Raw genomic sequence first — 22,581 nt, 5'->3', positions numbered from 1 at the left:
ATGCAATAAGTATCCCATTCTATGGACAAAAAGTGTCACTCAGAGAAAATAGGCACTTACCCAACATTACAGGTAGTGACTAGTAAAGCTAGATTGATCTCAGGAAGCTTGCATGCTCAACGAGGATATTCTACAACCTGTTATTGATGTCTCACCAATTGCAGTTTTCTGCTCCGTCCTCTTCTCCATACCTTATACTTGTTCCTCCCTCTGCATGGACCTCTTACAAATCTTTACTGCTTCATGATGCAGATCAAGCATCTATTTTCTTTACAATGTTCCTGGTGCTAACCCAAGTTAGTTGTGCAGCCCAATAGTGTTCCACTACTGTGCACAGGACCTCAAATGTTGCACATCTTACATGCTTTGAAACTAGATTTCCACTTGTTTGCTTCCTTTCTTGACAACTACTACTTTATGATAGTTTAATTATTGGCATATGGTTGAATCTGGAAGAAACAGAAGGTTTTAAGCAGAATGGTTTCTTTTTTTCCTTGCTAATGTTTCTAGAGATTCTTAATTGTCTAATCCTAATATTAAATATTTGAGCCAGGGTGCTGGCTGTATTCTACAAAAGCAATCTGGGAAAAGCAAATAGAAGGAAGAAGAAAAGATGATAAAACCCCCCAAGCACAGATAGGGCACAGTTCTAGGGAGTCCTTGGGCAAGAAAATTGTGTATTTTGGCCCCATGTTTTATAGGAATACTGCATTCTTTTATATATACATGTACATGTCTAGTAGTTAAGGTTATTTCAAATCTGTTTGGCTTGCACATAACAAAAAACAACTGAAAATAATGTAAAAGATAATCACATCTAAGGGTTTTAGGATATGTCATTGGATCTGAAGAAGAGTTACATAGGAAAGTCTCAGAAAGTGTGAGAAATAGATCAACTTCCGGATATTGGCAACAGTAGTCTAGACATTCATATAGAGCTCCGTCATTAACTTGACTCAGCTTCCAACTTCGTGTCTTTTAGTTTAAATACTAAATTCTTTCAAGAAGCAACCTGATGAGCCTACCTTTGTTTAGATAGTTGCTCTTGTGCCAGTTAACTGTATTCAGAACATGGGGTTGTTAAGTATTACCATCTCTGTCCTTGGCTCATTGGTGGTGTAATCCTGTAAATGAGTATGGGGAATCGATTACCAAGGAACTGGCATAAAACCAACTTTTGTATACATTTCTGGAGATTATAGTGTGTTTCACTATTATTATAGATTTCACATATACCCTGCAAATCTCCCACATGCATAGTCCCCCAACCCCATTGTCGACGTCCCCCACCAGAGTGCTGCATTTGTTATAATTGATGACCTACATTGACACACCATTATCACCTAGTCTATAGTTGACATTACGGTTCACTCTAGGTGTTGTAAATTCTATGGGTTTGGACAAATTTCTCATAACGTGTATCCACTATTATAGGAACATACAGACTAGTTTCACTACCCTAAAAATTGCCTATGCTCTGCCTGTTCACCCCTCTCTCCTCGCAACCCCAGACAACCACAGCTCTTTTTACTGTCTCCATAGTGTTGTTTTTTCCTGGATTTCATATAGTTGGAATCACTTAGTAGGTAGCCTTTTCAGATTGGCTTCTTTCACTTAATACTCATTTAAGTTTCCTACATGTCTTTTTGTGGCTTGATAGCTCAATTCTTTTTAAGGCTGAATAATATTCCATGCTTGGTTGCTTGCAAGTTTGGGCAATTATGAATAAAGTTGCTATAAACTTCCATGTGCAGGTTTTTGTATGGAAATAAGTTTTCAGCTCCTTTGGGTAAACATAGAGGAGCATGATTTCTGTGTCATATGCTAAGAATATGTTTAGTTCTGTAAGAAACCACTAAACTGTTCTCCAAAATAGCTGTACCATTTTGAATTCTCACCAGCACCTGTTGCTCCACATCCTTGTCAGCATTTGATATTGTCAGTGTCTCACTATTTAAAAATGCAGATTTGTACTTAGAAAATAAGATATTAAAGCTTTGATTGTTTTGAAATATGATGCCTTATCTTTCCATTTGATCTCACCCTTAAAAGGAAAGAAATGTTATGAAATAAGAGAAGAATTAAGAAAGTCTTAGTCTGTATTAAATCATCCTTCAATAAATTGCCATCTTGGATATATGTAGATGTATATCTTCATGCCAAGCTGAATAATTATACATACCTTAACCTTTGGCAGCTATTTCTGATGCACGATTACACCCATGTGGTTCTGATGAAACTGCAATAGGAGGTGATTGTGTTCGTAAGTATCATATTTTGCTTTTTTAATAGTGTTTTTATAAACTAGACTATTTCAACAGATAATTATATTCTGCAGCTTTGGATGTTGAATTATATTGATATTTGATATAACCAAAGTCTGGTAGCTATCAAAAATAAAAATAACTTTATCGTGCCTTTAAAAAATAGTCCTTGAGTTGGCTGAGGTACAGAGAGTTAGGCAAACGTGTGTGTATTAGTAGAATCTTTCATAAGAAAATTTGGCTGTTCATATCAACATTCTTAAAACTCCATGTGTGTTTGTACCTAACACTTCTACTTTCAAAAATATGTCTTAGAGAACTATTTAGGGAAGTGTGCGAGCACAATATTTATAACAGAATTTGTCTAATAAAGTTTTAAGAAACCTGCAAACATCCAGTAACTGCTGATTGGCTGATTAAGTCAATATTTCTGATACATAAACACTGACAAAATATTTTGCAAACACCATTAAAATATAGAAGTACATTATACAATACAACAATGCCTTTTTTTTTTTAAGGGAATGATTGTATTTGTGTCAAATCTTGAAAGACAAACATCAATGATGTTGATAGTGATTAAAATTTTTCTCTTCCTTTCAATGTATACTTTTTATTTTCTATTTTTTAAACATTTTAAAGTTTTTTCAAATATTAAGAAATCCTCCTACTATAATATGCTTTAAAATAAATTACTCTAAGTAGATTATCTAAGTGATAAAATGTATGTCATCTGCCTACATGATGGGCAGAAATTGAAATTATTTATTGAAATATTAGCCTTTTATGGGATTATTAGCCTTATCATATTTTGTTAGCCAAATAGGATAATTGAAATGCATGAGAGACTGTTGACATATAATTAATTTAATTAACAGAGGTGTTTTATATGGTGGAACAAGCCATAAATACATAAAATAAATCAGGATAGATCATATAATGTTCAAATATCAGGCCTAGAAATGATTATGCTTGGTATTTTAAAAAGAGTTTTATAATAATCCTCAAAATTTATCACTCTGAATTGATTTTTCATGCTCTATTTCATGCCCTATTCCAAATGGTTTTTTTCTAGCCCTTTTTTTTTTGTATATTTTACACAAGCTATTATTGTATGTGGAGGTCAGTTTAATTAAGCCCTGTGATTTAAATTCACAAAGTAATAAAACAATATTCATAATAGCAGCAGTAAACATAAAATGTAATTATTTGACTACTCTGCATAATAGATATAAATTCTCTATACTGTATATGTATTGTAGCAAAATCACTTTTTCCTCTTGAATAAATAATAAATTTCACCTACTTATTATGCTCTTTAGAACATTTATGCAATTAATTAAAAAAAACTCTGCTATGCAAATTGTACACAATTTGGGGAAGCAACACTAAATGAAAGTATTGAGTCAAAAGTCAATAAAGCTTCATGATAAAATGGAAAATGTATTAATATATTTAATACATACTAATATTACAATTGACAAAGGAATACTAATTTTGATTTTCTAAGTAGAAATAATTTATCTGTTGTTTCTAAACCTTTTTCTTTAAATATAACAAATTTTCTTTCATCTATACTGTTGCAAGCAATGATCAATCTGCCCAGATAGTTCTCAATTTAAAGTATTGATTCAAACATTTTAATCATCATGAATTATTTTTTTCAGTCATTTGTCTTCTCTTATTCTTAATAATCATTTCCATAGATAGCTTTTCCCTGTTTTAAAATAAATGTCCTTTTCCTAGTTTATTTAAGGATAAATTTTTACTCAGATATATAATATTTAAAATCAAATATATATTCAAAAGTAGTTTATTATTTCCTTCAAGTTCGAATATACTGATTTGGTCTAATGTTTAAAATGCTTAGCAAAATATTTGTTAACTAGGTAAATTTGAAAATAATTCATTTGTCATTGGGACTATAACAAAATAACACTGTAAAATATCTAAAAGTACATTTTCTCCACAGAAAAGATTTCAAGGTCTTTCCAGAATTTTCCAAAATCTACATGGCAAGGCTGAAAGATTATTTTGTGATTGTCCTAAAATTAGCATATTTATAAAATAGACAAATTATTTTAGAACATTTTAAAATCTTCTTTTAAAAATTTACCACTCAGATATTTTTCCCCTTTCTAAAACAGAACAAAACTAAACAAAAAACTTATCCAGAAAACTTTCAGATCCCCAGATTTGATTTTGCAAATGCCCAGAGTTCAAAATGATATAAAATTTTCCTGTGAGTTCTTAGAGGAAACTTCAAATTTCTTTAACCTCAGAAAAATGAAAGGAATAAGATATTTCACTAAGATAGTATAATCACCTCTGCAATGAATAACTCTTTCAGCCCAGAGTAATGATAAGTTGAGTTATAAGAGAAAACTATAACAGTAAAAGAGAAAGTAATTCGATTTTACATTCTTGTGGCTATTTCTCATTATAACAAGGAATTATAATGTACTAAACCTTAATTTTGTTTGTCCCATCTTTTAGAAAAGATAATTGCTTCAAAGAATGCAAATTTCTTTTCAAGAGCTAGACTTTTCAAAGGCAGATATTCAACCTGCATTAATATAAGCTTGAGCTGATACGTTGCTTGGCTATCAATATTTGTGTGATTATGGGCCAGAATATGAATGTATTACTTTGTTGATTGCTAGAAATAATCATTTTTCTAAATTTAGCTTGCTTTTTCTTAAGATAAACCCCAGAGTTATAGTCTTTGAGTGCTTTTTCCATAAGCCAGTCTCCATTGTCTAAGATTCCCAGTTACAAATTATGCATTTTCTCCCCAGGTCAGCTGACTGCCTCATTGCCACCTCCACCTGCAGGAAGGCCAAAGGTTCTGGTGGAGTTGATTGAGTCCAGGCTTTTCTGTAGATGTTCTTTTGATGTTCCCGCTACAAAAAACTCAGTGGGATTTCACATAGCTTGGTCTAGGCTTTCTTCTCAAGAAGTCAAAGAGGAGCTGACACAAGAGACCACAGTTCAGGCATTCTCTCTTTTAGAACTTGATGGCATAAATCTCAGACTTGGAGACAGGGTATGTTAAAAAACAGTTGGATTTTATTTTCATGAATGTATTGATTTTCAAACACAATTTTTAAACATCATATCCAAAAAATAGATTTTGTCCCCAGAGTATAAAGCCCTAATATTTTTCTTTTTGTTTTTTTTCCTTGCAATTGTGCTAATTCTAGTGACAACTGGATGAGTCAGTGATCTTAGTGACTATATATGAATATATCATTTTAGTAATTTGCTGATTATTATTGATTAATCCTTTTTTATGTATATATATTTATTATACTTTAAGTTCTTACACATATATGTCCCTCTCAGGTTTTAAAATTATATACGTTTATTCTAGAAAAAATGTTTTAATTTTTTAAATGATGATGTCACTTTTTAATTACTTTTCTTTTTTTTTTGAGGCGGAGTCTCACTCTGTCGCCAGGCTGGAGTGCAGTGGCGCGATCTCGGCTCACTGCAACCTCCGCCTCTCAGGTTCAAGCGATTCTCCTGCCTCAGCCTCCTGAGTAGCTGGGACTACAGGCTTGCACCACCACACCCACACCCAGCTAATTTTTGTATTTTCAGTAGAGACGGGGTTTCACAATGTTGGCCAGATGGTCTTGATTTCTTGACCTCGTGATCCGCCTGCCTCGGCCTCCCAAAGTGCTGGGATTACAGGCGTGAGCCACCACGCCAGGCCTTAAGTACTTTTTAAAAACATCCTAAATACAAAGCCTACTATACTTTATGTTGAGGTTTGAATACGTAATATTTTATAATGATGGAATTTTTCTGAAATATCAAGTAAGCTTTTAAATTATTTAATTCTTTTATTATCTTTATATACTATCTATGAAGAATTAAAATTAGGATTTTAAAAGTGATAATTTACACATGTTTTCTCCAAAATTGAATTTCTAAGTGATTATTTTTTAATTATATCCATAGATATTCTGCAGCGCTTCTGTCTTTTTCTTGGCGAATCCTCATGTACAAAGTGTAGCCATCGAAAGCCAAGAATTTTTTGCAGGCATTAAGGTACGCAGCAGTGGGGATGCATCAGAAAGATTATTCCTCTGGAGCTATGTTTCCCAAACTGTGATCTGTCCATGCTGGTTTCTGTACCTCATCACAGACTGAATCGGAATGTTGAGACCCATGAGTCCCTATATTTGAAGAAAAGCCCCAATAATTCTAATGCGCAACAAAGTTTGAGGGGTCTTGTTAACTAAAGTTGAGATGTACCTTCATTTTTTAAAGAAATAGCTCAAATTAGAATAAAGCAAAAGGTCTATTCCTCTAATTCATTCCATCATGTAACTAAAGTTAGCCTAGTAATATTTAGTTATCATGCATTTTGGAAGACAGATACCAGGCCAAGTAGTAGAGTCTCTGACTAGAGTAGAATTGACCCAGAGCTATGAGTTTTATGGACTGCAAAGATTGAGCTAGCTAAACAGAGAAGGAGATTTGGTTGTTGCTGGTGGCAACAGGATCCAAGAACTGAAGAGCTATTCTAGCAGATGAGCAGAGGTGACAGGGAATTAATAAGCAGTGGAAGAAGTGGGGGCAATATCAAACGGTCCAGGCAGGCAAGCACGGTGAACCTGGAAGGTCTCACCCACAGGACTCGAGTTTGACCTGGATTCATTTCTCGTTCAAGGACAAGATGAGATAAATGGTAAGATTGTGAGAATAGGACTCAGGACCAGGATAAACCCTGTTTATGAATAAAGTCCATGTACACACAGTAGGAACCAGGAAAAGAAGTGAGAAGAGTGGACCACATTGTCAGAATTGCATAACTACAGTGTGAGGGGAAGCAGAGGTCAAGCTTTGAGAACCCAGGAACATTTTGGTTTACATTGGTTAGCACTCAGCAGACAGTGTCAGGGGTCAATAGTCAACACCCCCACCCTTGTACCGTTTCTGATTAGGCTAACAGGGAGAATATTCAGTATTAAGAATCATCTGTTTTGAGAGCTAGCCAAGACTCGAGACTGCATGAAAACATTCCTGCCTCAAAAAAGGATTGGCCTGTGAATGAGGATAGGGCCAGTCCTGGGTTGTACCAGTTCTCAGGAAGTTCAACTCTGGAAATCAGATGCTGAGAAATAAGCTAAGTGTGGAGCTATTTCAGGTGACAACAATAATTCAATTTATGTATTAAAAGTACTTAAATTTCTAATTGAGATGGTGGTATTAATCCCTAAGAAAAACCAGAGTCTTCTGTTGGTGTGTCAGTAAACATTAGCAATAAAGTGGAAGAAAATAGAAATATTTCTTTCTTCTTCACTTTCCAGTGCTCACCACAGAACCAGAATCATTGAGGCAGGCTTGGATATGATTTGCCAAATGTGCTGGGGAACCAAAGTGAGTCAAACTCAGAGCAGTACAGCAGCTCCGTGTACTCCTGTGTGTGCTGCTTGTATTTGTATAAGTTTGATTTTAATGGTCTTGCTTAGTTAAAACATTCTAGGGCTTAAGTTATTATTTAGTAAAATATGTGCTGTTAAGAAAATGCCCTTTCAAAATTGTGCCTTAGAAATAAATTATATTTTAACATAATTTTTCTACGTATTTTCTTATACCAGCTACAGCCTGAATTGAGCACTATATCAGAGGATGGGAAAGAATACTACCTGAGGATAGAAAGCACAGTTCCTATTATTTGTTCTGAATTTAGTGAGCTTGATCAAGAATGCAAAATCTCATTAAAACTGAAAACTATTGATCAAGGTAATATACTAACTTTTTTTTATCTTATTATTAGATTGCAAACAATAATGCTTTTTTTTCCTGTAGGAAAAGTCACTGGAGTGTACTCATATAATAAATCATGTTGCATGTTGACATCAAATTTTAGCCCAATCATATTACTAATACTCGGCCAAACTGACGATTGCCAAAGCAATTCACATTTCTTCTTCTTGGCTGAAAGCATACATTTAAAAAAAAGAAAAAAAATAGTGAATAATCTCCTCTTCGTCATCATCTTTTTCCTCTCGCTCCTCTTTTTTTCTCCTATTTTTTTTCTCAGTCTCCTGTTTATTCCTCTGTTGGCTTAGTTTACAGAAAACAAGGGAAAAACTGCTCTTTAAGATTTTTCAAATCATCCCCAATGAGAGACATTTGATAAGTTACGTTAAAAGTTCAAGCTTATGAAATATAGATCTCATAATGCATCCTTCAAGTTTCTCTCCCTAACGTACGTTTATGTTTGGGATCTTGTGTCTTAAAATTCTTCTATTTCAATTACTGATTATATGGATGTTGTGATACATGGCCACATATGTGTCGATGGATAGAGTGAAGAAATCCTCCCACATAACAAGATAGAATATGCGAGGACAAACCATGCATAGCAGTGATTGGCTTGATTATGTTCTTTTTCCCACTGAGCCCCTGATGTAGAGATCAAAGCAAGTTACAGATACATAAAATATAACCTTTAAGAGAGATTACAATTTCATCAGCATACCACGTACATTTTCACCGTAGAACATTACATTGTCTTTAGTAAATATACCAAACACAAGGTATCTATAGACCTTCATGTCCATATTATAAATAATTAAATCAGAGAAACAAGAAGATAAAAAAGCCAGGAGAGAGAGAGAGAGAAAGAGAATCATTTGGAATGATGCACTCAAGAAAAGAGATGGCTAAAGAGATAGAGGAATTAAGAGAGGTCATCTTAGGATTGTTAACAGTAAGCAGGCTCAGATAATACCTACCTACTCGCTCAGATTTCAGGAGCACCACGAGCAACATTATATTTTTAATTACAGCCTAGACATATTAAATTATACCCTCTCTCAGACTATTTGACACAATTCTACTTCAAGTTAGCTCTGAAAAGTGTATTATGCAAATATTACTATAGTTTATGGAGAGAACAGAAACAGGATGATGTTATTGATGTTTTCCAAAATCATGTTAGTCAAAGATTTCCTTCAGTTACAGGTATACTTTAAAATATATTTTCATGCTTTCAATTCTTTCAACAAGGCAAACATTGCTAAAATAATATAATAATAGCTTAAATATATTTCTACATTTTAGAAGTTTGCATGCATGTTCTTATTCTCTGAGAATTAAAAATGGCTTTTGTTTGTTGAAGAAAAAATTCTGGATTTCATTCTGGATACTCCTCATCTTGTCCTCTTTAAGTACACTAGCATTAAATCTTTACTTTCATAGGGAACCAGATGGTGTCTGAGTGTATTTCTAAACAGACTATGCTGCTTTCACAGGCTTAAAGAGAACAACCCCTCATGTATTGGCTTGAGGAATGGATGTTATGGGCTATATCTAAGCTAGAAATATTCTGTATTCACCTTAGAGAGTTGGTTAAGAGTTTGAATGTTTTTGTTATTTTTTATGTGCATGGGAAAAGTATATATTTCTAAAAAAATAGTTCAGTATGCCTATATCTGATTAATATAACTTCATACCTAAGAAATCTGTATGGAAGAAAAGAAGATAGAACATTTTTTAACAACTTTTTTCCTTTTTGATTCTTAGGAGGACTTTGGAATCATTAATTGGATATGATAGCATACTTCCTCTCAGGCCAATTTTGGGGGCAAATCTGTTCTTTTTGTTTAGTTATACAAATTCCTGGAGTTCTTTTCTCTTTTTTTGTTACCATTTCCTTTCCAAATTATTTTTTCTTTGTTATCGAAGCGAGGGAGCATGTCAAGGTTGTGACTATATTGGGACATTTGGGAGGTGAAAGAAGATAGCTTGTTACTGTTGTGAGATCATCTTCATTTGTTTTGATTTGTCTATTTTTTGAGATGATAAGCCCTTTATCAATAATTAAAAGCCATTGCTACTATTCAACAATGGATGGAGCATGAACACATATGCTAAGAAATATTACAGAAGTATCTGGGCCCAAGGTACAAATCTTAGACAGAAAAAATCATGTTAGTATATATAATATGTAAAATTATAATATATGTAATATGTAAAAGAATAAATTTTATCTATTCTTTTTGAATTTCCTTCAGTTGCATACAGGTTTATAACCTAATTGAAAATTGTAATATGTATTTATGTGTACATATGTATATATTATAGTTGATTAATTCTTTGTAAAAATCAGGTAGATTCAATAGCTTTGGCTTAATTTAGACAAAATTTGCAACCATATGTTTAAGAAAGAGAAAATAATTTGAGAATAATCTTACAATTCAGTGTTTCATGTTAATTAATTTATTACATGCTTTGGTTAGTATATTCTCTTGGAAATTTTTAAACCTATTTTTTCATTAAATAGGTAGAGAGCACCTAGGCTTAAATTTGGCCCTGTCTTCCTGTCATGTGGACCTTCTCCAGACATCTTCCTGTGCTAATGGAACCTGTAGCCACACTTTTGTGTACTACGCTGCTGTCACAGATTTTTCTCGAGATGGAGATAGAGTCACAAACATTGTAGTGCAACCAATAGTTAATGAAGATTTCTTGTGGAACAACTACATTCCAGACAGCATCCAGGTTGACAAATTACAAAACTAGTACTGCAAGTGAAGCTTTAAGAAGAAATGTGTATTTTATCATTATGTCTTATAAACTTTTTATGTAAAAAATTTTTTGGTAAATTAGTTTTTAAATGATTCAGTTTTCAATAACTATGATAAAAACAATAATTAATTGAAAGTTTGTTGAGATTGCTAAGCAATTTTTTATATGTCACTAAATATAATTAATGGTAATATTTACCATAAATATCTTTGCTTTTAAGATCAAAGTAAAGGATGTCCCAACTGCTTACTGCTATTCATTTACTGACCCACATATAATTACATTTGATGGCAGGTAATTTTCTGAAAGTTTCTTCTTTTAGTAGTTTTGTTTGCTTTGATTTTGTTGTTTTATTTTAAACAGTGTATTGTTTTATAATTTTTTAGTCCTAGTCACTGAAATTAGACAGAAAGGCATTACTGGCTTGTTTCAAGATACTAGTTTATTTGTGTAGAATTTTTTGCCTTAAAATCCAATTCTTAGTAAAAAACATGGATTATTTGCAAGGCTGAACTTGTAAAAATAAATATTATTACAAATGCAGAGAATCTTTTTTGCTAGACTCTTTAAATTTTTAATAATGATTAAATTATTTACTCTAAAGATGTTTATAGCATTTCCATATGATAATAAAACAATCTTTAAGTTTAGGCAAAATGATTAAACATATTAGAATTATTTTTAAAACTAATTACTCCTAAGTCTTGACAAGAATACTCAGGAAAAAAAACTATTATAACTATTATGGATACCTGGATATTTGCCTCTGGAATTTAAAGTAAAATAGGCAAAAGACCAAAAAGTAATCTAAACTATTTTGTTATTAATACCTGCATAGAAAGATTTAAACTCAGTTATATCGTTCTGGGAGACTCATGGTTCTGAGATGTCTGTAAGGAAAATGATAAGAATGTCTTAGTGTTGCATCAACATTTTTTTCATGATGCAAATGGTTGTGGTTTGCTTAAAAAATTGTAATATGATAATTGTCAGTAAAATTATTCAATATATAGAAACTGTTCTATATATTGAGTTATACTCCAATGGTGTCAACAGGTGTTAAGAACCTGAAGGAACTGATCTAACGGGCAAGAATCCTTTACGGTTATAACTAAAAGCTTAGACATTTTAGTGGAAAAATTTCAAGAAAGCGTAGTAGTGATGAATGTAATCTGACAATTCAGCAAGATTAATTATGCAACAACTAGGTGAAAAGCCAAGTTCTAAGTACTGGGGGTATGGCAGTGAACAAAACAAACACTCTCTACCCTCATGGAGCTGGCTTTTGCAAAGGGGAAGAGAGATATAAACACATTTAATAAGTAAAATATAAAGTGTATCTGAGGAAGATACTTTCTGTGAAGAAAACTAAATTGGGTGGAAAGGGAAGGCTGAAAAGAGGGGTTGGAATTTATATTAAAATAGAGTGGTTACGAAAAGCCATTTGGTGAGGGTGACATTTAACAAGTACTCAAAGATGAGGGAGATGCTCACGTGCATACACATATGGGGAGAAGACCATTGAGCCAGCCTGCCCTGCTCAAGGAGAGCAGCTTGACTGGAGTGGTGAAAGGGAAGAAAGGAGTAGTGGGAGAGATTGAGGTGTTTATGACTACTTTGTTTCCTTCAGTGCATACAACAAAATGATCGTGATACATAAAGCTGTTGCAAATCAATAACATACTATTGTGATATTTTACACGATTTTTTAATGCAATTGCCTTTTGTTAATGATAGGGTATATGATAATTTCAAGACTGGAACATTTGTGCTTTATAAGAGTATGTCACGTGATTTTGAAGTCCATGTACGTCAGTGGGACTGCGGAAGCCTTCACTATCCAGTGTCATGTAATTGTGGGTTTGTTGCCCAGGAAGGAGGTGATATAGTTACTTTTGATATGTGCAATGGTCAGCTACGTGAATCACAACCATATTTATTCGTAAAAAGCCAAGATGTAACCAGGAATATCAAGATAAGTGAATCTTACTTAGGAAGAAAAGTCACAGTATGTATGATTCTTTAACATTAAAAGTATTTTTCCTTTTTCTCCTTTCAGATAAACATCTCTATTAAATTAGGAGCTATCATTTTTCAACATTAGTTTGTTTAACAAAATAGCATTTGTATTAACCATCATCTTAGAAGGAATACATTTTTCTCACTTACCACACACAAATAGACACAACATCATTAAAACCATGTAAAATCTAAACTGCCTTCTTTAAGATTTCAGTATGACAACTTGGTGGATTATTCATTAAAATTACTTTTAACAACGTGTAATAAATAGTATATTAGACAGAGATGACAGACATAATTAAGAATGAATAGGAATAATCAACCAGTTTTTGAAATGAATACAGTGGTAGATAAGTGTAATAGAATATGAAGTCAGGAAACAAACCTAAGATTATATATTCACTAATATTTTTAATTCTTTTTCCTTTACTCCTGGCAGGCTAATATTTTTTTAAAGATTATACTTCATATCTGTGAGTAAACTATTTGTATTTTCAGGTCATAGCCACCTTCCATTCATCTTTCAAACAAGTAATTCCAAGTAAATCAAATTTAAATTTAAATAAAAGTATTAAAAATTTAAGTTTCTGTTTGTATAATATTTACTGAAGCGAAAAATCATTTTTGAAAATATGTTATATATTTGAATTCCATCACTGAAAACCAAAATGCAAATCAAAAATTAGGAAAATATTTGCTACGTATAAAACAGGTCAGATAGAAAATACTCATGCATCACTAATGTATAATCAGCACTCCGATTAAAATGAGCAAATAATATAAAAAACCTTTTCACAAAAGAAATCTGATATGTTCAAAGGTACAAAAACCAACAAAAATATGAAAACTTTAACCTCATTAGCAGTCAAATAGATAAATAAAGATTGAACATCTTTCACACAATATCAGGAAGCGTAGAGATAGTACATTTAGTAACAGTCTTTCCAGGGAACATATATATCATATATAACCTGCACCTATGTGTGCATTTTGCCAAGAAATTTTACTTCTGGAAATTTATTGTAAAAAAAATAGTTAACGATGTGCATACCCCCAATGATGTTTATTGTATCTTTCCTTGTAAGATGAAAAAGTCATAGTTAAGTGGTGATCAATAAACAGGTTTAACTAAAACTCTAAATATAATGATGTCATATAGTAGAACACTTTGTAGTCATGAAAATGCTGGAGTAGGTGTGTGTGTTTATTGACAGGCGAAGATATGCCCAAAATATAAAAGAGGCTTTTGAGGAATTTGCACAAAGATCTTAATATTAGCTACCTTAAGTTGGTTTGGAATGTAAAATTTGTTTTTAAAATAATTTAATGTAACTAACACTGACCATTTTTGTAAAAAGAGAAAAAAACGTTATTTTTAAATTTTAAGAAAATTAAAAGGGGAAAAACAACCAGAAGAGCAAACACAGTGGTGTATCTTCAGTGATTTTTAGAACAGATAGCTTCTCCACATACACAGTACATCAAAGTGGCTGGTCTGGAAGAGGTGATATTCCTGTGATGGGAGAGGTGGTTCACAGTTAGATTGCACAGGCTACTAGGGTCATTCAGCAAACTCTCCTTGCTCAGATTGCCAACTCCCCAAGCCACCTTCTAGTTATAATTTAGCTTCTGATTCTGTTTGTCTACTGGCAGCTAGAGAATGCTAATTAGCTGCGGGAACATGTACTCCTCTGAAATTATATTCATCTGTGTAAATTAATTATTTGGCAATCTAATTCTGTATTAAATAATTATTATCAGAAACATTACTTGGTAAACATCCTCCTCAATATTTGTAATGTATTAATTGTATAAATTATCTTATTTTTGTTTAAATTATTTAAAGAAAGAAGTTGCAAGCAATATATTTCAATAAAAAGATCAGTATGGTAATCAAATTTCAGGTCAGCAAAATGCAAAAACCCATATTTTGACATAGAATGTTAAGAGGAAAGTTGTAGTCAAGAAAATCAGTATTTTATTCTTTTTTTATATTGAGGGAATAACTATTTCTTATTTGTTAAATAATAGATTTTTCTTAATCCAGGTTGAATATTGCTTCAACATCTTTTATTTCTGTATTTGTTTCTGTTTTTCAGATCTGGTTTTCTTCTGGGGCATTTATCCGTGCTGATCTTGGTGAATGGGGCATGAGTCTAACGATCAGAGCCCCTAGTGTAGATTACAGAAACACTCTGGGACTTTGTGGAACCTTTGATGAAAATCCAGAAAATGATTTCCATGACAAAAATGGGATGCAAATTGATCAAAATTTTAACAATTATGTTGCTTTTATTAATGAATGGAGGTAAGACACTATTTTTCCACTTGCGATTATGTTAATATCAGACTTAAAACGGGTGGTGGCTCAACACTCTGCTTTTTTGCAACACATATTAGGAAAAAAATGTTTATGTACAAAATTACTATTCTTTCCTGTTTTCCCTCTGGAAGGATTTTACCAGGAAAAAGCATGTTTGACACACTGCCAGTTTCTATGACATCACCTGGAAAGCCATCCTATTGTAGCTGTTCACTGGACACTGCAGCGTATCCATCTTCCGAAGATCTGGACAGTGTTTCTCGATCAGAAATTGCCTTGGGTTGCAAAGACCTCAGTCATGTCAGCTTATCTTCTTTGATACCAGAACTAGATGTCACCTCCGAATATATTAATTCAGACACTCTTGTCAGAGAGATAAACAAGCATACATCTCCAGAAGAATATAATGTAAATTTCTTTCTGCAAGAAAAAAAACACATAAACCTGACTAAACTCGGCTTAAATGTACAAAAACATCCTGGAAATGAGAAACAAGATTCACTACAATATTTGGCCAATAAGAAATATACACAAGGCCGGGGAAGCCACAGCCAAGAAATGAGGTACAATCGACAAAACAGATGGAAACGGCAGAACTTTCATGAGTTTCCTCCTTTGTTTGCTTTCCCGAGTCTCGGCCAAACGGATCTGGAAGAACTTACTTATTTTTTCCCAGACGACCATGCTGAGGATGTACAGCAAGAGTTTTTCCCCTCTTGGCCCACACCCTCTGGCCTCACCGAGTATAGCACCTTGACCCTCTGTCAGGAGACTCTAGCCAACTCCAGCATAGGAAGGCTGTGTCTTGCTTTTCTTGGCAAGAGACTAGACAGTGTTATAGAGATGTGTGTGAGGGATGTTCTGTTAAAAGATGATCTTAGTTGGGCAGAAGCAGGTGTGGCCCTTTTAGAAAATGAATGTGAAAAGAGGATTGTGGAGGAGGGGAAATATAACACAGAAGAGTATGGCACATCAATTGAAGACATTCTCTCAGTATTAAAATGCCCCAATTTATGCAGCGGCAATGGGCAGTGCATGGAATGGGGGTGTGCATGTTCCCCAAGCTTTAGTTCCTATGACTGCAGTGATTCCTATGGTAAGTAAGTACTCTCAAAGTTTGATATTGCATGTGATATTTCATTATAAAAATGCATTTGATCTTTATTTCACCCTCAGTATCCTAACAGTATTTATTCAGATTTTATAGAGAAAACCTCCAAATCATATTAATGAACACATTACTAACTTTCCAACAGCATCTCATCTTATTTGGAGTAAAAGCCAAAGTAACTTATAACAGCCTAGAAGGCACAGTGTGATCTGGCACTCAGTGGCTCTCTAAACTCATTCCCTGCTACTGTCACCCTGTTGTTCCACTCCAGCTCCTCTGAGCTGTCCTTTGAAAATGCCAAGATCATTTAACCTCAGGGCCTCTACACACAACTGGGCCCTCTACCTATAGAGAATCATTATTTTCCCAGAACTCAAATTTAGTATTTTTAAAGCACTGTGTTTATATTGTTGGCTAATTATACTGATTTGCTTAAAACTCTTTTTCTCTAATGCATCTATCTATACAGTATAAACTCTTTTGTCTTAATATGTTAGACAAAGAAACTGTAAAAAGTTTTGTTTCCTTTAATAAGTAAACCAGTAACTCCTGATTTCCCTCCCATTATTACCATCTTGCTCTTTTCCACCTACAGCCTTTTCCTTCTTAGTAAATGCAAAGTTCATTCCTCACATTAAAAACTTGTAGTCATTTTTGCCTGTCCTTTTCCTTCATGCCTCAAGTTTAATTCATTAGCAGCAAATCCAGCTCCAGCTTCAAAGCATTTCATTTCTTTCCCTGCTACAACCATAGTCCAAGCCACCATTATTTCCCCCTCAGATTATCGTAGATTCTCCCAAAACTAAATTTCTGTGCAGCAGGTGACCCCACTGAAATGTGAGTGAGATCATATTGCTCCTGTGTTTATATAGCTCGAATGGCTCTCCATCTCCTTCAGAGTAAAGTCCACAATCCCTACCATGGCGTAGAAGACCCTAGCTAGTCTGAGGTTCCTCTCTCACTGAATTCATCTAGCATTCCTCCCCCAGCTCACTGCTTTTCAGCCACACTGGCAGCTTGGCTGTTCCTCAAAGGAGCCAGGCCTGCTCCCACCTCAGGGTCTTTGCACTCACTGCTCCCTCTCACCGGAGGATTCTCCCACCACAGATCTTTATGACTTACTTTCTTTACTTCTCTGTTCAAATGTCATACTGTCAGAAAATCCTCTGTGGTCATTCAAAATAGACTTGTTTTTCTTACACAATTCCATGGTCTTAATCTCCCTTAATATAGTTAATATAATTTTTTCTATATTCCTGAAAACAATTATGTAATATAATTTATATTTATCTTTTTATTTGTTTATTTTTTTATCCTCTCATCTAGAATGCAAATTACATGAAGGCAGAAACTTTTGTTTTGTTCATTACTACAACCCCAGTACCTAGAATAACAACAGATAAATGAAAATTACTAAACATTTGTTGAATTTGTGAAAGTATGGACTGAAGTAACCCAGGCTTAAAAAAAAATTTTCGTCAAGATTTTTAAGGTTCTGAATACACGTGATTTTCTACCCTACTGCTAGTAGAGTTGTATTCACTTAGGTTTTCCCAGTAGTTAGGCAAGGGGTTTAATAATTTTTACACACTGCATATACCCATTTTGACAACCAGATGTGACTGATACAGATGACATTTTGAAATTTTAATACATTGCATTACTAACTACTATATTTTATTACAGAAATATTTTTTTCTATAACCCAGCTATATGGCACAAGCCAAAATGGCAAAACCAAAATGTACTTTATTGTAGTGGTAATTTCTTAATATTTGTCCTTAATTGATATAAAATATTATTAAACATTAGTGTAACCTGTGATTTTAGGACTGGTAGTGTTTGTAATATTATTATTGGTTTGATGGTAGATACCTCTTCTAATACCAGATTACTCTTAACATTTAATGGCTTAATTAGTGTTGTAAGCAGCATTATTAGGTATACTTTAAAATATTATTTTCCATATGCTTTTAATTTGGGGCTTGGAAATAATTAGTTTCTTTTTCTGAAATTAAATAAAATATGTAGTATTTGTTATATTTTTTTTCCAAAGACAAAGCTCCTGAAATTACAGAGCTTGGGAATGCTGGATTCTGTGATGTTCAAAAATATAATTGTATGATGGTGAGAGTTTTTGGCAAAGGCTTCAAAGAATTACCTTCAATTAAATGTGAAGTTACTAAGCTACAGGTATGTTAATTATAGAGTTCAGAAACAATAGAGTGTATGAGATACTCAGATTAATATTATCTTGGATTAATTTGGTCTATCAATTAGCAACATAAATCCAAACGATATTATATCTAGAAAGCTGAACAGGAAAATGATTAAGTTACATAACGTTGATGCTTCTTTGTTAACTTTATTAAAATATCTTATAAACTTTTTATTGAAGTATCGGCTCACTGTTTTCACTTATATTAAAAAGCTAAAAGAATATCAAGCTTGATTTATGTAAGCCTCTGTATTTCTTGAAATGTAAAAACATAAAGAAGAGACATTGTTTTTAGCCAAGACATCTTGCATCAACTGGATATGAACATTTCCCTTTTACAAATCAAAAAATGAGGACTAATTGCATTTATTCTTTATATTTTCCTTACTAAGGATTTTAGACAGAAAAGACCCACGTTTAAAAAATAGTATTGATCTTTCTGAAGCCCACAGAAACAGACATGATCAGTTTGAACATTAGTATATCAAATTGTACCTTATTTTTGATGATTATTTGAATGGTCTTCCTTGTCTTTATTCACATGGAAATTTTATTTTAAGGATGACTCTATGAATTTCAAAAGTATATGTGGGTAAGCTGAAAACTTAAGACAGCAAACCACATTATAATATTCTTCTTACTTTTTCTCTAAATTAATGAAGCCAAATGTGATTCTGAGATTGAGAATTTACAGGAGGAAATAGGTTTGTATGTGTCTTTATCAAGTAGTTAAACACAAGTATGCTAACTTCAGGATTTTATGGGTGGAGCCTTTCTAAGTAAGTCATGAAATATTTTAATCCCAATGAAGTAATAAGTCAAAATAGAAAGGTACATGTAAGTAATTTTAATATCACTTAAGAGAATAGACATTATATTAGTCATGGCAGAATAAATCATATGACATCACATGAAAACTAAGTGATGTGCCAGGAGCGAATTTTGTAGATTTATATTCTCTTGGAAAGCACATCTTGTACTTACCTTCAGATGCATTGTTTGTTGTGATTTACTCTCATACTACCTGCCACTTCCTGCAAACTTCTGATAAATACAGAGTAAAATCTGGAATCCTCTAACACACTATACAGAACTGTATTAGTCCATTTTCACAGTGCTATAAAGATACTACCTGAGACTAGGTAATTTATAAAGAAAACAGGTTTAATTGGCTCACAGTTCCACATGGCTGGGAAGACCCCAGGAAACATAAAATCATGGCAGAAGGCAGACGGAGGCACTTTCTTCACAAGGTGGCAGGTGAGAGAGAGTTAAGAGGGATGCTGCCACTTTTAAACCATCGAGATCTCATGAGAATTTCCTTACTATCATGAGAGCAGCATGGGAGAAACTGCCCTCATGATCCAGTCAACTCCCACTATGTCCCTCCCTCGATCCTTGGGGATTGCAATTCAAGATGAGATTTGGGTGGAGACACAGAGCCAAACCAAATCAAAAACTATAGAAAGAAAGATGTTCACTTGCCCAAACTAAAATTAGAGTGCATATCCGTCTTTATTTTACATTGTGCTGAAGTTAAGTCTGTCTCTCCTAACGCCAGTCTTGCCCAGTGCTGGGTTTTAAAGGCTCTTCTAGCCTTTAATTCATACCTGCAGTCAAGTCTGTTTAATGTGCCACTATTTTAGGATTCCCAACCCTACCAACATGGGCCCTGCTCAAAGCCTTGCATTCACTTTGTGTGGAATGTGCTCGCCCTGCCACTAAGCTAATGTCTTCTCCTAGCTCCCCTATTACATGTTCAGTCAACATGAATCGATTCCTGCTCACCTTTTTAGTTCAAATTTCAGTTCCCTTCGAAGATTGGGTTCCTCTTTAAAATCTAGCATTTTGGAAATCAGGTCATGCAAAATCCTTAATGACTGCCCATTTTACGAAGTAATTTTTAAAAACTTTTATTTTGGAATAACTTGATACTCACAGAAAAATTGTAAAAATAATGCAGTTTCCAGTAATTCTTCACCCAGTTTCTCATAAAGTTAATATCTTATTTATAAACCATATTCATAAAATAATTATTCAAATCAGAAAATTCACCTCGATACAATACTATTAACAAATTTACAGACCTTGTTCTGTAAATTTACCAGTTGTCCAACTAATAATGGTCCTTTTCCTGATTCAGGATCTAATTTAAGATTTTATACTGCATTTTGTCATGTTTCTTCAGTCTCTTTCGTATTGTGACAGTGCTCCATCTTTCTTTATCTTTTGCACACTTGGCTCTTTTGAATATTGTGACGGTGCTCCATCTTTCTTCATCTTTTGCACACTTGGTTCTTTCGAAGAGCACTGGCCAGTTATTTTGTGGAATGTTCCTTTTTTATGGTTAGATTGAGGTCATGCCATGTTGTACAATTTTTAGTGCATCCTTTCATGATGCAATGTATCTAATCACGGGCAATGTAAATTTTGATCACTTACTTAAGGGGTTCTTGCCATGTATCTTCACTTTAAGCTCCCTGTTTTTCCCATGTTAACTAATAAGTATGTTGTAGGGAGACACTTTTAGATTATGCAAATATATAATAGCTCCTCAAACATTTTCTTCCTAATTTTAGCATCCAACTATAATTTTTGCTTGTAGCAATTATGACTATGGTATTTACCAGTGGTGATTTTCTATTTCCATCATTTCTTCTACACATATTATCTGGAATTCTACTGAAAGGAAGAGCTGTTCCTTGTTTCCAATTTATTTATTCATTTATTTACTCAGGCCAGTATAGACTAATGGAAGCTTACTTCATGAATTATAACTCAATGCTATCATTCTTTATTTGGCTGTTTAAATTATTCTAGCTTTGACCATTGGGAACTATTACAAATTCGTTCACATGTCCTTTTAACTTGCTCCCATAATTTTTTGAACAATTTATCACATTCTGGCATCATATGATATTCCAGACTCATATTTTTCCTACCCCAACTCTAGAATCAACCGTTTCTCTAAAGACTGTAGTTCCGTTTATCAAAGAGGGTCATTTAAAATCCAAGACTTGGGTGCAAGGTGTGCTTCTTGTTACAGGGTAGTTAATCCTTCTTGGCCCTTTTAATGGATACAGTTAGAAAATCTATGTATGTACACTTATACACTCACGTAACTACCTGTCTATCGGTTTATCTATCTGTCATCTCTGTGAGTTGATACTGATACTTCTGATTTCAGTGCAGTGCCATAAGGTTCATTCTAGCCTTCTCCTTTCCTTATTTGTAACTCTTTTCTTTACAAGTGAAAACTGGCTCTCATGATCCACAATATATTTACCTGGTTTCTCAATCTAAATGTATATGTAAGTCAGTTTCAGAAATTCTAACCCTTTCCTCTGTAAAAAAACAAATTCATGAAACAAGGTCACAATATAAAGGCAGATACTGCTTTCCAAAGTGAGTTAGATTAACTATTTTCCACTCTGTTTAGAGTGGTTATCTGTTTTATTTATAATACAATTAGGTTTTAAAAATATTTGTCTTCCATTTTGAGTTTCTTCCACACTCTGGTTGATTATAATTATTTAATTATTTGGAGGGTATATGAAATATTATAGTTCTAAGAGTTGAAGCTATACAAAGGTATGCACATAGAATTGTTACTTTCTTGTCATCCCTGTCATCTGCTTTCCATCACTCCTTCTTTTCATTAAAGTATGTTTCTACTGTCATCATTTTCTGGTTAATCCTTACTATATTTCTTTGGTACAAAAAATGGATAGAAACTCTTTTTTTAATATAAAGTGTAACATATTTTACATGCTTTTTTCTACTTTTGTATTAGTAGTTTTAAGCAAGTCTTTAGCTAGAGATTCAACCACCTAAGCATTTCTTTCACTTCCTCCCCCAAAGCAGTCAAGACTCTACAAAATCCAATTTTAAGGTTGCTGATTTATAGGATTAAATACAGGATGTTATCCAAGAAATGGATGGCACATTATGATTTAGCTCTTGTCTATATTTGTAGGCTGGAACTTCCTGTTTATGCCGTTCCATGCATCCCTGTCTTTTTCATACACTATTCCCTCCATTCATGTGAATTGCACTCTTTCCACTTCTGCTCCCAGTGTCCAAATAGCAGTCT

General features: G+C 33.5%; 1 protein-coding gene across 3 annotated transcripts in view; it reads left to right on the top strand.

Annotated features, from left to right (window-relative positions):
• VWDE (von Willebrand factor D and EGF domains) overlaps window positions 1–22,581 on the top strand; it is an 82,345-nt gene that overhangs the window by 27,397 nt on the left and 32,367 nt on the right. For all 3 annotated transcript variants that reach the window (XM_034963721.3, XM_024929704.4, XM_055115715.2), the window contains exons 4-13: window positions 2,198–2,263; window positions 5,063–5,310; window positions 6,231–6,320; window positions 7,877–8,021; window positions 10,570–10,787; window positions 11,035–11,108; window positions 12,552–12,822; window positions 14,936–15,144; window positions 15,291–16,255; window positions 18,327–18,463. In XM_034963721.3, the coding sequence (XP_034819612.2) occupies window positions 2,198–2,263; window positions 5,063–5,310; window positions 6,231–6,320; window positions 7,877–8,021; window positions 10,570–10,787; window positions 11,035–11,108; window positions 12,552–12,822; window positions 14,936–15,144; window positions 15,291–16,255; window positions 18,327–18,463 (2,423 nt within the window). The remainder of the gene's footprint in view (window positions 1–2,197; window positions 2,264–5,062; window positions 5,311–6,230; window positions 6,321–7,876; window positions 8,022–10,569; window positions 10,788–11,034; window positions 11,109–12,551; window positions 12,823–14,935; window positions 15,145–15,290; window positions 16,256–18,326; window positions 18,464–22,581) is intronic.

Source organism: Pan paniscus, chromosome 6 (assembly GCF_029289425.2).
Source record: "Pan paniscus chromosome 6, NHGRI_mPanPan1-v2.0_pri, whole genome shotgun sequence".
Classification (NCBI taxonomy): domain Eukaryota; kingdom Metazoa; phylum Chordata; class Mammalia; order Primates; family Hominidae; genus Pan; species Pan paniscus.
Note: the sequence above shows the minus strand (reverse complement) of the source record. Positions and strands in the feature narration are given on the sequence as shown.